At 36.9% G+C, this 16,486-nt stretch overlaps 1 protein-coding gene across 1 annotated transcript in view; it reads left to right on the forward strand.

Annotated features, from left to right (window-relative positions):
* The window catches only part of LOC145675521 (tetraspanin-6-like), a 213,706-nt gene that overhangs the window by 177,390 nt on the left and 19,830 nt on the right, over positions 1–16,486 (forward strand). Inside the window, exons 2-4 of the mRNA XM_081746000.1 lie at positions 7,319–7,507; positions 9,878–10,048; positions 16,082–16,282. Coding sequence (XP_081602126.1) covers positions 7,319–7,507; positions 9,878–10,048; positions 16,082–16,282 — 561 coding nt within the window. The remainder of the gene's footprint in view (positions 1–7,318; positions 7,508–9,877; positions 10,049–16,081; positions 16,283–16,486) is intronic.

A 16,486-nucleotide genomic window follows, 5' to 3' on the forward strand; every position in this document is an offset into this window, starting at 1 on the left:
ATTCTTAATACAGAAATGCAAATTAAATTCAATAAAAATATTAATTTTGATATCAGAGAACATTTTTAACATAGAGAATAAAATGTTATTCATTTTATGTTGACAATGCTAAGTTCAATAAGTACTTAAGTTTCATGTTTCTTGCTTCCTATCGATTGAGACAGGCCACTGGCGCAAATCCCGGGGGATGAGGGGGACACGTCTCCCAATCCTGGAACTGGGGGACTGTCCGCCAATAATCTGATTTCAAATGTGTTTTTGGGGGAGAAATATGATGATTTGTGTTCGACTGCCACGAAGGAAAGTGATATGAAATTGATGTCCCTTGGATTGTTCCATTTTAAAAGAACATTTTGTCGTATGCTTTAATATTTTAAACTGAAGTTCGTGTCCTGGCGCATTTGCGTCACATCAATCTGTATTAATTCCACTTCTGCTACTTGGGCACAAATTGCAATAAGTGGCAGAGGAGGTTAGGTTCCTCTCGTCATGCTGCAAAATTGTCTCAACTAAGGGAACAAATCCCGGGGAAATGAGAGGACATGTCCCCCCAATATTGGAACTGGGAGGACTACCCCCAATGTACCACTACTTCATTTACATCGCCTGATATATAACATATATACAACAGGTTCACCTCAGAAATCAGATTCATCTACCATAATATGAGTTTCATCTTTCCCCTTTACCCTCCAGAGCTCCTTCATGGCTAAGCGGTTAGCGTACGCGCCTTTGGCGTGGGAGACCCGGGATTGATTCCCGGCGGGAGCTCATGTGGTTCAGATTCCACGTTAATCAGTAGGTCCACGTCTCATATAGCCTCGCTGCTGAATGGGACGTTAAACTCCAAATCATTATTTTTCCCCTCCAGAATAACCTCAAATCTGCCCGCCTCCCATGTTGAAGACAACTCTGCCCTCCTGATCCTCCGCAGCATTGTTTTTCAACTTTCATAAATATTTTGAACATCGCTTAAAATTTAAAAAAAAAAAGACTATCGGAACGGTCTTACCCTTCATTCCCAATGTTGAAGACAGATTTGAGCCAATGAGAGCGACTGAAATAAAATTTGCCTGCTAGATTTTAAATCTTCTCTAAAATGACCTAGTGAAGCCACTGTTTATACTTCGCTGAAAGTGCAATTTCAACGTTGAAAACAGATGATCAGTTACTATAAGAGAAAATAGAAAGTTAAGAAGTAAAATTCAATCCACGGAAACAAATTTCAACAAAAAGAACATGATAAAAGCAAGTTTTCATTCACACACAGATATTCCTTATGCATTGAACTTAAAATGTATAAATATAATACAAAATTCGTGACTTCATAAATTTCAAACGAATTTTTGCTTTCATGTACGAAAACTTTTTCATTTTAACGTAAAAGAATACTTCTATATTTCCCTCTCCCCCCCTTCCCCTCGTGTTATTTCTAGTGAGCCACCAGTTCTGTGGCATTGAGATATAGATTAAATCGTTCTATAGGAACCAAACGGTTTATGGCCTGGCAACACGCAAAGAGATTCTAATTCTGAACAGAAAGAAGGAAAAATTCTAGACTTTCCGCCGACAGAATGAAACGTTAGAGTTATTAGGTGTTTTTTTTTTTCTTATATTTATTTTCGAAACGGGAAAAAGACAACCATTTAGTGTCCTCTTTTGAGAATAAGACAAAAACAAAAAACCACAAAAGGCAAAAGCCCTTGTAAATAAGTGTTATGGCCGTACTTCTTGACAAACTCATTAGGATAACAGCACTTTCGTCTATGATACAAAACAGGGATTTTCTGTTCTATGAAATTGGCTTTAGTTAAACGTCATTCTTCACACGAAAACGAGCACTTGCGATACCACAGAATGGGACACGTTGGCGTTTCACTGTTCCAGAAGTAGCATTTCAAAGAGGAAAAAGAGGGAAAGGAACAACACAACAGGAAACTTGGTTTGAATAAATAAACAACAAACTGTTCTTGTTTTAGCTTAAAACTATTTTGTATTCATAAGATGCAAATTAGGTTTAAAGTCACCCCTCCCCAACCCCAAACACATAAAAGGCTTTTTTTTTTTTTATTTTCCGAATGAACTGCATCAAATTTACGTTTAGTTTCAACATGAACACTTGTCAAGCTTGACTAAGTAACTACATATTTTGTTGGCAATCAGGGATATTCGATTTTTTTTTTTATAATGGGGACATTTTATTTAATTGTAAAAGTCAACCACTCAAAAAATTAAATTTTTAGTGTTACGTCCACGGTTATGCCGGTTAGGCTAAAGGAAACAGTGATGATGAAAAATGAATGAAATTGTGGAATGAAGAAGTGGGAGGAAACGGGAGAACCCCGAGAAAACCCACGAGCATGGGGTTTGTCCACCACACAGTTCACACGGCGCAAGCTGGGATTGAACCAGGGACCCTAAGCACCGGAGGTGAACGCTCTACTACCGAGCCACCCCGCGCCCACAAAAGTCAACCACTGTCTCTTTACTGTGACGTAGGGTACTTTTCTTACGAATGCTTTCAAAAGATGTTGGTATGTTATTACTATTACTAATATAATTGTTTTCCAGCACTTGTTTTCCTTTAATGAATGGAAAGGGGAAGAATCACGTCACAGGCTAAACCTAATTTAGTAGTAGCTAATGTAATGAGAAATTGTTTTCAGTAATTTGCATCTAAATATGTTTATATATCGCGGGTGTTCTAGAAATGGCGCCCACGGACTACAGAGCATTAATTCTACAAGTCAAAATACAGTAGACTCCTGGTTAACCGAGGCTCTTGATTAACAGAGGTAGTCTTCAAAAATGCTGATGACAGCTGTGAGAGATGACTCGCATACATTGACGAAGTGCTAAGTCCCAAATCTTCGGGCCTTTGGTCGTTTGTCATCGTGTATTGCTGTAATATCACAGCATCACAGAGGACCAAAAGATATTTCAGAAAACAATCGTTAACTTTTTCGAGAAATAAGTTTTGTATAATATGTACTATGTATGTAAAAATGTTTTTTTTTTTTTAAAGAAAAAAGCTTTAGTATACTGTAATGTAAACAATTCCTGAATAGAGAGATTGTTTTGTCATTTACAGTATATACTACTGTACCTCGTAACAGCTGATCTCAATATTATTCGAGGTAGACTCGCTCCCAATTACCTCGAATAATCGCGATTCTACTGTAAAGCAAAATATTTATCTTTAGATATACATACATATGGGCAACCATGGCAAGAGTGAACACTTTTTGTAAACCAAAGAATTGCGGTGTAATGGTGACAGCGAAAGACGCAATATCTCTTTGATGTGAAAGCCTGTTATCTCTAATAACATATACAGTCTAATTGCGACAAAGCAAGCAGAGGATACAGAGAAATAACATAGTTTTGGCGAAGGAAAAATTTTCCACTCTTGCCCCATGTGGTGGGGTGAGAGTAAACAACGGTTGGAGCAACACAGTACAGTCGAATGAAAACATAGAAGCGTAGACATAAACGCCAAGAAACACTTTGAATCATAGATGCGTATATACTGGTTACATTGAACTACAGGAAGTTATAAAATACCAAACACATTAGTGTCAAATGGAACTGCCGACAAAAATTACAGTCATATATCATACATGTTATAATAACAAAATATGTAAATAGGAGGAATCAGTTCAACATTCGTCGCAAAAAAGTTACGTGCGGCGCTACATACGTACACAGACTTCCTTTGTTTAAAATTGGAATATTGTTCGTGAGACCACTCATTGCATATGATACAGAAAATCTACATTTCAGTGTTTGGGGTATCTGAAAAACAGTTCCCCACAGAATTGGCACATCATATCCATGTTGTCCGGTACAGGTATATTTGACTGATGAGTGATGCTTTGTGGTTGGTTGGATGACTTGTTTGCTGTTCCTAGCTTCTTTTGTATTCCAGCGCAACATTGCCTGTCGACATTCCCATGCGGTATGGCATGTGCTCAGGCTGTGAAATTCTAAACGATAATGCAAACGTTTTGTTAGTAGTCTATGGCCGCCAATTTCTCTTATCTCTGCAAATGTCTTTTACTCAATGTTACGTGTTGGCTCCTATATTTTCTTTACCCAACTATACCACAAAGGGCAAGAGTGAACGTTCACGCTTGCCCCGCCTCAGGTATATTCCAATCATTGCCCGCCATCCCCCGTCTAAGCACTTTTTCTTCTTGCGTATTACTGATAAGAAATACGAACTGATACAGCTCTTCCATGAAATATTTCCAATCCTGTACCTTCAACTGAACCTACATTACATACTGTGACACGACCTACGAACTGCTTCTTTTACTGCTTTCCTTCTAAAACAAACTTTCGATTCTGCTGCTCTTTACACTGCAAGCACATGGCTCGTTTCCTTTTCCGTTCTGACACGTGCCATGCCGAACTAAAGCCTGTGACAAACATCTTGGCATTTCAGCTAAACGAATAAGACGCAAGCTCTGACGCGATGTTGCCGAGTGCTAAGGGGTGTGGCTATGGCTAAGCAGACGAACTACAGCGCGATCAGGTGGCAGAGGATAGACGTGGATGTGTACAAGATAAACGTGGCAATACCGCTGGCCTCTCATTTGCTAGCAGCATTTAAAGGGAACTTGGAGCGCCGCCTTCAAATGCCAACATGTTTGTCACGCCGTTTAGTTTTTAACATTCGCTTATTTACCGATGTTGTCACTTCTCCGTAAATATTGTTTTCACTCTTGCCCTGGTGAAAACAATATATATTTCAAATCAAAATATTAAATGAAAAGTTATAATAGCACATTTATTATACAGTGTTGCAAACTATGGATGATACATTGGGAAACAGATTTGAAGGATTCTACAACAATGATAAAACAAGTGATACAGACGGGGCAATATACATACAAAGTAATTCAATGTCGAATACTATTGTCATCATATGACGTATTACCAACAAGTAGGCACAATGTTACAAGGAATTGAAAGTTTAATTTTCTAGAAAGAATTTTGTTTCAAAAACGTTTGTTAGATAAGTATCACATTCAATTACGTAAGTGGTTTTGAATAGGCATAAAGATTATAATGCCGCTTACAGCAAATTGATATCTCAAACCATTCCTACTTAATGAAAAGAAAATGGTAAAAATTCCTATATTGCCTAAAATAGCGTATTTGTGGGAACTTTTAAAAACTTTTTATTGGCTTTCTTTGCTTCTGTAATATCCAACATTAGTTTTTTTTTTTTGGCAGGTGTAATTATAACAACCTTTTGAAATTACACAAGTTGAACAGTGTTGCAAACTTCATCATTGTTTGCTGCATCTTTAGAACGATTTGAGACATGAAATTGCTGTAAAAAATATTATGACCTTATTACCCATAGAAACATATCACTGTAATTGGATGAGGTATTTATCTATGCGGGTTTTTTTTAAACAAAGGCTTTCTTCCCTTTAGCATTGTTCCTATTCATTCGAAATGCATCATTTCATGCACATGGTATTAGACACTTATGCACGTACATTATATTGTCCCCTCCATCTCATTTGCATTATTACTGCTGCAGAGGTCACCATAATTTGGATATTTGTGTTACTTTTAGTTTGCAACACTGGTTAACAAATGTTATATTATATTGTAAGTTTTAATTTAATATGTAGATTTTAAATGTGTAATAACTCGACTAAACAACTAAATAAACCCTCGTTTACGCGCATACCCACCGTCGCTAACATGCCTGCCCGTTATGGAGGCACTTTTTATGGTGCCGCGTAAGCCTACTAATTGCATCCTGCCCTGAACCAGAAAACGATACAAAGTTTCCTTGTGATGATCAGCTAGCACGCCATGTTGTGTGTTTTTCGCACCACCAGTAATCGTTTTCAGGCATATTTATAAATCAGTACTCAATTAGTGAGCATGTGCCAATTAAATAAGACTGTAGAAGGTTTCAGGTTATTACCCTATGTACGTCAATAAATATTTTATCAAATGTTCCCCATATTCTTTATCTGTACGGATTCTGTTTGTTAGGATGATTGTTAGTTAGAGAGTTTATTTCATGTAGCAAGAATAAAGTATTTGCACATGGATGGATCTTACTACCCTCATTCTTTGAAGTTCTGTTCACATATCAACTCTAGCAAGTCATCATAGGTGTACTAATTATGAATATTAAAAAAGCAGAAACTTCCAATAAGCATATCACGTCACACGTTTTGTTAGTATGTGTAAGGAACTGTTTCCTCACCAGATTCTTAAAAATCCTTACGGCATACAATAAGGATGAAGAATGTAGTATAGGCCTACGAGATTTCAGCTGCTTTTGCCGCTAAAACAAAATCACGTATGTGGAAACTGTGGCGCCGCCGCTCAAAGCAATCGGGAAAAGGAACGAATCAAATCATTCAGAGCGCGTGAGGCTGATAGAATTAGCTACTGCCAGTAGCAGACGATGCACTTAGTTACGACTGTAGCCGGCAGTGTCGCTGGTATCACATTTGTTGCATTATGGGAACGATTTGAAGTTCAATTGGGTGTACAGGACGTGGTGCATCAGGGTGATCTGTCCCTTACGGCACTGATTTCCCTGATGAACCACTTCCTATATAACTAATGGGAATTAATTTTTTCCCACAATGCAACGAAAGTGATTTTGCGACACTACCGGCTAGAGTTGTAACTAACTGCATCGTCTGCTACTAGCAGTATCTAAGTGCATCATTGGCTCATTCTATCAGACACACGCTCTGAATGATTTGACTTCTTCTTGGTTTTAGTAGTTCGTAGTACCCAATTACCTTGAGTGGTGACGCCACAGTCTACAGTTTCAGTGGGAAGAGTAGCTGAAACCACAGGCGTGTCTGGCGGCGGGGACAAGGGGGATGGGTCCCCCGAATATTTTGAAGTACAAAATATTCAATAATTTTATTCTAATTTAATTTATTTACTAACGACAGAATATATAAATAATAATAATTATATTTATTTGAAATATAATATTCAGGCTGTGAAAAGATTGTAATCGAATTCTTGATATACTTAAGGAGGTAAGTGAAGGTAAGCAGAAAGGTAACAAATGGAATTGAAGTTAATAAACAGGTTGAGCTAGGTAGTACCATTTAAATCACTTTCTTTGATGTCCCCCCCCCCCCCACACACACAATTTTTTACATACCAGAGACGCCAGTGGCTGAAACCTCTTATACTCTATTACTCTATGCCTTTCGGGCTGTACTTTATTTTTAATCTGTTTTAGTAGCTGCTGTTGTTCATTATTATATATACGCACATGTTCTAACGTGAGTTTTTTTTCCTGTTCTTTCAGATATGTGGAGCGATTATGGTGATCGTAGGAGCATCAACTTACAATGATTTAGGGAAAATAGAGCCTCTTTTAGAAGTTAAGATCTCTCTTCGCCCCTTTGTCTATATAATCGTTGGTTCTATAATCATTGTGGTGGCCACGTTCGGACTCGGTGCGGCTATTCTCCAGAATAGAATCATGTTGTTTATAGTAAGTATTTGTTTTCAAATTAGTGGTGGATGCTTGCGGTAAGTTTGAAACGTTAACGAGGTTGTGTACCGTCGTTATTTTTATTTTTACATCATTCTACTGATTACTTCTTCAATCCATTATAATGTTCTTTGGTCTTTACAACGATATTTTATATATCTATTTTGTAATTTCTTCTATTTTTATATCTTGATTTTGAGCAACGGTGCATAAAAATACACAATCTGTCGTGTAGAAGAAGAAGAAGAAAAGAATATATATGTTGTTGATTTTATTTGTATAATCGTTACTCTTAGTTACTTTAACAGCAGATACTTGTTTACTTAAACGTTGCTATAACAACCGAAAAAGAAAAGTATAATTAATGGATAAATAAAGGTGAATAAAGGTAATAGTGATATAAGTTGTCGTGTCTGATTTAATGTATTTTGACCGTGTTAATGTAACTAAAAATTACTCGAACTGTGGGCTGGAATGTAAATGAAATCTTTGAGTTTTACGTCCCACGATTATGCCGGTTAGGCTAAAGGAGACGGTGATGATGATTAATGAGTGAAATGGTGGAATGAAGAAAGTGGGAGGAAATGGGAGAACCCCGAGAAAACCCACGCACACGGTGTTTGTCCACCACAAAGTTCACTTGGCGGGGAAGGGCTGGAATGTAACGTAAAATATATGTATACTATAAATTAATCAGTACATTTTAAATGGTGGTTCCAATATACGTTACATTTTAGATGGTGTTATCACGCCCACGACGTTACATCTTTCAAAATAAATTTGCGTTATACATTAATATTATTAAGTCTTTGGCACTATTATCGAAACCTTAGAGGTCTGCACGGTCTCGGGCCGGGCTCAAGCCTACAAAGTATACATCACTTCTGGCTCGGGCCGTAAATTTTTAAATATACAGCCATATTTCTCTGACCTTTTCGGGCCTAACTTTGTAAATAAACTGTACAACGATATAGGCCTATATTGGACCGCTCTTTCTGGAAAACTTTTAAAGCACATCTGCAAATTTAAACCTGTAATTGCTGTAAATAAAAATACAATTTTGCGTTAATTATTAGGTTTCTGTAATTCGAGCTTATTTCGGGCTCATTTAATTATCATACGAGCTCGGGCCGGACTCGGACCTAAATACTAAAACATAATTCGGACTCGGATCGGGCCTCATACTGTAAATTCACGTTGACCAGGCCTGGCCCAGGCTAAAAATTCCGGCTCGTGCAGACCTCTATTTTAGGATCTGAAATATTATATTGATAATTTTCTCCATGGAGCAGGGATAGAAGGAGATGATATGTAAAAATAATCCGAAACGACCATGATTAGTGTCGAATTCATAGTGATTGGGGCGCTGAGATTAATAATGTCACTCTAGATGTCGCTTAAATGAAAGTTCAGTTCCTATCAGTACTGAGAGTAACAAAAAATATGGGATAGGGACAGGTGCGTAGAAGTTTTTGTTGGGAGAGACCAGGCTTTGGGGGATCCAATGTTGCATGCCACTATCTTTATGTAGTATTGAACGGGTATTATTCTGCACCCAAAAGAAGATAAGTAATTGCAAAATACTTCTACCTATATTTTCAGAAGAAATGATAGAACTAGACTGTTTTTATAAGAGAAAGAGTACAGATGAAGTGTAAGATTAAATGTTCATGCTACATCAATCATTTCCCTGTTAAACGCATATATACAGTTTTATTGAGAAAGTGTACAATTGTATGTTGAGTTAGAAAGTTTATTTGGAGGAGTCCAGACGCGGTGGACCCTAGTGGATATGACCCCGGAAGTAGGAACGAAAAGCACAGTTATGATTGGTCGGCGTTATCCATTTCTTGCCACGTTGCCGTGAAATAGCAGAAATCAATCTTCGTGACCGAGTGGGTATTAAAAAAAAAGTGGGCTAGCGCTATATGCTAATAACAAATATCGCTTTTGGCGTGAGTTCAAACCCGGCCCAAGGACTTTTTAACATTTTTATAACACTTTTTAAATTAAAATAATATGAAAATAATGCTCAAAAAGTGATTTACTTCCTTTTGTGCAGATAAGTAGTAGTAGTAGGAACGAGTTAGAAGTCCAGCAGGGCTCGTTTTTTTTCCCTTGTACTCCATGATATAAATTTTGTGACCAACTTAAAACAACTGGCTAGGATAGCGCGTAAAACATCTGGCTAGAGTAGCGCGCGAAAAAACGTAGTTCCGGGAGCATTATAATAAGGAAAATTAGTAATATGTTCCGTTAGTCAGTCACTTTTTACTATAATTGAATAGAGGGTAGAATTATGCGTAATAACCAGTGACGTAGATCCACTTGTAGATCTTTCTAATTCTTTGTATTGTATTTTTTTTGCAGTTCTCTGTTCTTCTGTTTATTCTGTTTGTGTTGCAACTGGCGCTGGGCATAGCTGTTATCCTCTCTTTGAGTAACCATGTGGAGGAACTCAAACGAAAGCTCGACTCGTCCGTAACAAAATACGCAGCAGATAAAGACCTCAGAGGGACGTGGGACATGGTGCAGGAAAGTGTACGTACATTTTTTTTTTTTTTATTTTCTTAAATTGCCTGTATTAGTATTAACGATGAAGTACTACTGAATGTAAGTGAGCTAGTGGTTTGCAATCAGTGTGTGGTGCGCCACTACGATCTCGGCACCCTCACCACAGTCATTTATTTTAATTTGTAAATTGGAAAGTTCGCAATAATTTAAGAACTTTTCCATTTAAAACTAGCTTTTTAGAGTTTTGAGTTTCTTGTTCATTATAGTTTACACAGTTAACAGTTGATTGAAGAACATGTAGTGAGCAAAGAATATCCTTGAAATTAGACTAACCCGCTCTTGAAATAAAAAAAAATACGAAGTGTGTTCAAAAGGTATTATTATTATTATTATTATTATTATTATTATTATTATTATTATTATTATTATTATTATTATTATTATTATTATTATTATTATTTCCGAAAAAAACAATGAAGTACGCGAGACTTTCTTCAGTATAGATGTCGTGAATTTTTCCCGCCAGCAGAAAGCATCAGTCCTTGGCAGTCAGCTAAAGCAAGGATGTTATAAAATAGAGGATCTGCCCATACGTATCTTCAACATATGAACTCAATGAAGCCGAAAAACAATCGAGCATCGTCTGATCCGGCACGATTGATTCGCTACTCTCGTTTCCGCCATGATTGTTGGCTCGAAACATTGCGATCTTTGTGGCGCGGAGTGGGCAGAGTAGGTGTGGCGGAACTGTGACGTATGGCTTCACGGTTTTGTTCTATGGGCAGATCCTCTATTTTATAACATCCTTGGGCCAAAAAGTGAAGTGAGCGGTCGTCGTCGGATTTCACTTTTTTGTAAAACGACCAAGGATGTTATAAAATAGAGGATCTGCCCATAGAACAAAATCGTGAAGCCATACGTCACAGTTCCGCCACACCTACTCTGCCCACTCCGCGCCACTAAGATCGCAATGTTTCAAGCCAACAATCATGGCGGACACGAGGGTAGCCAATCAGACGTGCCGGCTCAGACGATGCTCCGTTGTTTTTTCTCTCCATTCAGTTAACAGGATGAAGATATATATGGGCAGATCCTCTATTTTATAACATCCTCGAAAACGACAGAAAAACTTGAACAACGATGTTACATCAAATTTTGCGAAAAGCTTGCCGATGCCCAAGCGGAAACCAATCAATTGCAAACCATAGCTGTGGCTATTAATATATTAAAACACGAAAAGGTTAGAAGATAAGATAAACTACAGAAAGTCTTGAATTTTAGACTAGAAACTACCCTATCTATAAGTTTAGAAGCAAATTTAAGCTGTTTATTGTTTCGGGAATACCAGTCGGTTATATTTTACATAATAGCGTTGTAATTAACAGTGTTCACGTAAGAATTTTCATATAGCAATTATCGTTAATTCCTCGACAGAATTCGCGACGACAAAATATTTTGAAGTAAATAATAACACGCTTTCTTTGTTTTAGTCGATATTTAATTTCTTGATGAATATGATTTTAGTACGTTAATATTGATCCTAGATATTTGAAAGTATGCACTTTGTCGATAATATTATTTGGCTGTGTTTAATTACACAGTTTGTGAGAATAATGACAGGAAAATTGGACATAAACTTGAGAAAAAAAATCAGAAAAAAACTTGGGAACAATTAGGCAACGAAACGAAAATGTATTATGTATATTTTAGATTTTCATTTTTTTTTTTTTTTACGTTGAAGAAAACATGATTTTCTGATACATGTGTATGAACGTATACATTATACACAATCACTTAAGTATGTGGATCATTTTATCTATACATATTCAATCATAAGGATGTATTTTATGTTATATATAATCAAGATTGATTGATGTATTTGTTTCTCCTTGTATAGTTTAACATGTCTTCAGCATTGTCGTTTGTTTATTTTATATGTAATAAGTTTCATTTTCACTTTTCATGTTTTATTTTCTGTATTGTTCTGTATGTCGGTAACTCTTTAACGTGCCTAAGTGTATATCCTTTCTATTCTCGTCTTAAAAAAAAAAAAAAAAAACCTATTATGAGATCCGACTGGAAAAGAAAAATGTAAATGGTTGAGTGGAAGAAAAGATTATGCCTTAACTCCGCCATTTTAAATAAGAAATTAATTAATTAATTAATTAATTAAATAAACATGTGTGATAAAAAGAACGTTATTTAATGCAAATCAAGCTGTTCTCTGCTTATTTCTACTTGGAATACGGCCCTGAATATGCAATGAAATGATCTCATGCTTGCAAGTTGTGCAAAATCAGGATGGAGGACATATTCCAATATGTCCAGCTCCTTTGCGGCTAACCGGTTAGCGTACGCGCCTTTGGCGTGGTAGACACGGGTTCGATTCCTAGCTGGAGCTCATGAGGTTCGGATTCCACGTTAATCAGTAGATCACGTCTCATATAGCCTCGCTGCTGAAAGGGACGTTAAACTCAAAATCAATTAAACTCTAATATCTCCACCATGAATACACCTTACTAAAAAATTTTTGTTCGCAAAGTTTTACTGCAGAAATTATTTCGAATTTGCACTGGGATTGAAGCCCTGATGATGAAATAACACTCAGAGGTTATACAAACCACAGTGGCAGTAAATGTGTTGTCGTCGTGACCGATTACAGAAAACATAGAACATTATTCGTTACTTGGCATAAATGCCAAATATATTTCGCAAAGCTTTGCCCATATTAAACGATAAATACCAATGCAAATTCTCTCGGTAGTAACCAATTATTTCTGATATGCTCGGAAGGCAGTGTACTTGGTGCTGAATTAATACACAAGTAACACGCTAAAATGGTAGTAATTTTGTGTTATTTCAACACCTCATTTTTTACAGTGTAGGCTTCGTTATGAACCATTTCCTAAAACAATTTGATTCCTGAGAGTGTAATCATTTTATTATTATTATTGATCTTCAAACATTTTGGAAAATCAACTACTTTCAACCTGAAACAAATATTTCAAAAGAGGCACACTTGAAAATCTTAAAATTTTCACAAAACAATAGTTATTTGTGTAATAAATTATTAATAAGGGATACAGGTGGCAGCCATCTTAGAATATGGCCTCCAGCTTGGTTTTGCAACACTTGCAAACATTATATCATCCCATTTCCATCATCAGTCTATCCGACTTAACACAAATCAGCAGAGTAGGGGCATCATTTAGGGAGCAGGAGGGGGCAATTGCCCCCCCCCCAAGAGTTTGAGGCATTCATATACTTTAATCGATTCTCTACTAATATACTAGTACAAAATGTGAAAGTCTTATGTTGGTAGTGTTTTTGCCCCCCTCAAGCGAAGTCTAAAATGACGCCCCTGCAATAGAGAACAGTTCCCTTAAAAGTTTGCAGGCGAAACGTGAGTCATATAACTGTCTATAGATTGTACTTTTATAATGTATCTGATGAAGGCTAGTTATATTGCCGAAACTGTGATGCATATAGAAATGTCTACCTGAAACATTATAAAATCCCATCTCGAGAGAAAAAAATCTCGTTTTCCTTCTGAATTTCCCACGTTATAGTACGATTATAAAGACAATCTAATATTATAAACAAAATTAATGTATCTTACATTTTACAATATCTGAGTGAGCTATCCCTAAATCTCGGACTTCCATCCTTATAAAATAGGTTATAAATAGTTTTTCTTAGTCGAAAATATCACCACCTTCATATTTTTCGTGAGGATATAGTGTAAGTTGATTGTTTATACTTTGCTATTTTACTTTATTTCTTTCATTCACTCGTTCCTTTGTTTGATTTTCATTTCTTAAAAACCAAAAGTACAATTTGTGGTCCTTGGCGTTCGATTTTTGAGAATCATACATGATTAAGTCACTTCAGAAACTAATTATGTATTGGCAGTGGCGTATTTACGATTTTGTTTCGGGGAGGGCTTTGCTAACTTTCGGGGGGGCTTTGCCTGAAAATCTGAAAATTCTGTAAGATATTTCATATACTTTACTATAGTAAGTAAGAATTCGGGGGGTTAGCCCGGAAGCCCCCCTCTAAATATGCCACTGTGTATTGGCATATAGTTCCCAACAGCAAGAGAAGACAGAGACAAATTTTAATACCGTAGTTTACGGATAATAAAACGCACCTTAATTTTTAAGCATTTTTTTAAATACCGTAACATTTTTATTATTAGATTGCAAAGTAAGACAAAAGATTCTTAGTTTATAAAACCGAACTATGCACTATTGAAATTAGTTTGTATCGTGCGACGAAAAAGCCAATCAACGTTTGGTGGGAACGGTGTTTTGCCCTAAGTGGGTTGGCGCTGTCACTGGTTTCCGAGCGTGACGTCATGGGTTGTCGACTAACAGATCTACTGGTTAGTTTCGTCGTCGCTTGTTAGAGGCGCTACGGTTCGCCTTGTTTCCAGTTTCTCTCAGAGTTTATTCTCTGTATATTCTAGTCTATGGTTCTGGGTTTGTCAAAGCGGGGCGAGAGGGAGACAGGGTTAACCAAGGATGTTATAAAATAGAGGATCTGCCCATATGTATCTTCATCATATGAACTCAATGAAGTTAAAACACAACCGAGCATCGTCTGAGGCGGCATGTCTGATTGGCTACTCTCGTTTCCGCCATGATTGTTGGCTCTAAACATTGCGATCTTAGTGGCGCGGAGTGGGCAGAGTAGGTGTGGTGAAGCTGTGATGTTATGGCTTCACGATTTTGTTGTATGGGCAGATCCTCTATTTTTTAACGTCCTTGGTGTTAACAAGCTTCTGACTCATATTCGTCGCATCGCTGCGCTGCTGCTGCCATTTGAATCCAGTGTTGCCAGACAGAGACAGGTTTCCCACGGCATCGAATATATGGCCATTTTTAAGACTGCCGGAAATTTTAAATCAAACACCGTACATTTTTATATTAATTTCGAGTACAAGACGCACGTGAATTTTGGAGGCAATTTTTCGAAGAAAAAAAGTGCGTCCTATAGCACGTAAAATACGGTAATTAACACTGACTTTGTGCTTATTGATGATTCATTATATCTAGTTTCGGTCTCTTGAGAAGTTTGCTTTCGTGGATTTTACATGTATTTGTATATCATATCAAAAAAATCTCATATATGTTACTGTTCATTCCTTTCCGAAAAAAATAACGTCTAAAATTCCCACAAAATGAGATTTTCCCCACAAGATGGCATCACTGGACGCATATTAGTAGTTTCTTGGTCACAGCTTTTTTTTTTTTTTTAAGTTTTCTGTAGTTCCAAAGCCAACATAAGCAACATTAAGAGAGTTTCTAATGTTTACTAATAACCTACCCACATAGCACAAGTACGTCCACGGGATGTCCGACACTTAGCCCGCAACGGACGACGGGACATCCCGGGATTATCCGAATGTGCTCCCGGGACATCCACAGGATTTCCGCGGGAGATCCAGATGTCCGCTAATATCCCCGGATATTCAACGGGACCACGAAGGGATGTCTCTTTGTTTTCCCTCGGACCTCCTGGCCCATCTGGGACGTCCCGTGGACATCCTACATGGGAATCCTTCAGGACGTCCCATGCAGGACGTCCATGGGATGTCTTCTCATTGTCCCGATAATCTCGGGAACCGAATGGGATTATTGGGATCAAAATGGGACATCCCAGGAACGTAGTGTGCTATGTGGGTAATTATAAGTTCTGTTTTTTTTTTTTAATTTGTAAACATGTCATTTGGAACCTATTGTGAATTGTTGCGACAAAATGTTTTATGAATTCCTAAAAGCATATTCACATGTTTATGTATAAGCGTATTGATTTCATGTATTTCTGCTACTGTAGCTATTTCAGTTTTAAATAGTTTGTTACAAAATTAATTGTATATATTTATCTATATTCTTATTACTTTTTAATTCTTTTTCTTTTAAATCTATTACAATAGTAAACTTGTAAAATATATTGTACAGGCCTTCTGTAATTGGAGAATATAGTCTCTGTTGAAGACAATAAATAAATAAATAAACATGCAAAAATTATTTTTTCTAATTTGTTGTTTCCATGCAGTTGAAGTGTTGTGGTGCCAAGGGGCCTGAAGATTGGGATGAGACAGGAATGATGCCAGCGTCATGTTGTGACAAGGAGCTGAAGGAGACATGTAAGAGTCAGTACGCGTATGATACAGGTTGTCTGGACAAACTGGAAGCTGTCCTGTCTGATTCTGGTCTTCTGCTTGGAGGAATTGGCATAGGACTTGCATTTGTTAAGGTACTTTTCACGTTCATGAACTTCAAACAAGGCGTTGATTTAAAATGTAATATTGCATTATACATATATTAGATTACGGTGAGAAAATTTAGGGTATTTTTTTTAATGTTACAATTTTAGAATATTTAATGACGAACAATGTACTTAATTTAGAACCAGAGTCGAATATAATGATTGAATTTCACTAGATCAAGTCAAATAATA

This window comes from Thermobia domestica, chromosome 18, assembly GCF_964235325.1.
Source record: "Thermobia domestica chromosome 18, izTheDome1.hap1.1, whole genome shotgun sequence".
Classification (NCBI taxonomy): domain Eukaryota; kingdom Metazoa; phylum Arthropoda; class Insecta; order Zygentoma; family Lepismatidae; genus Thermobia; species Thermobia domestica.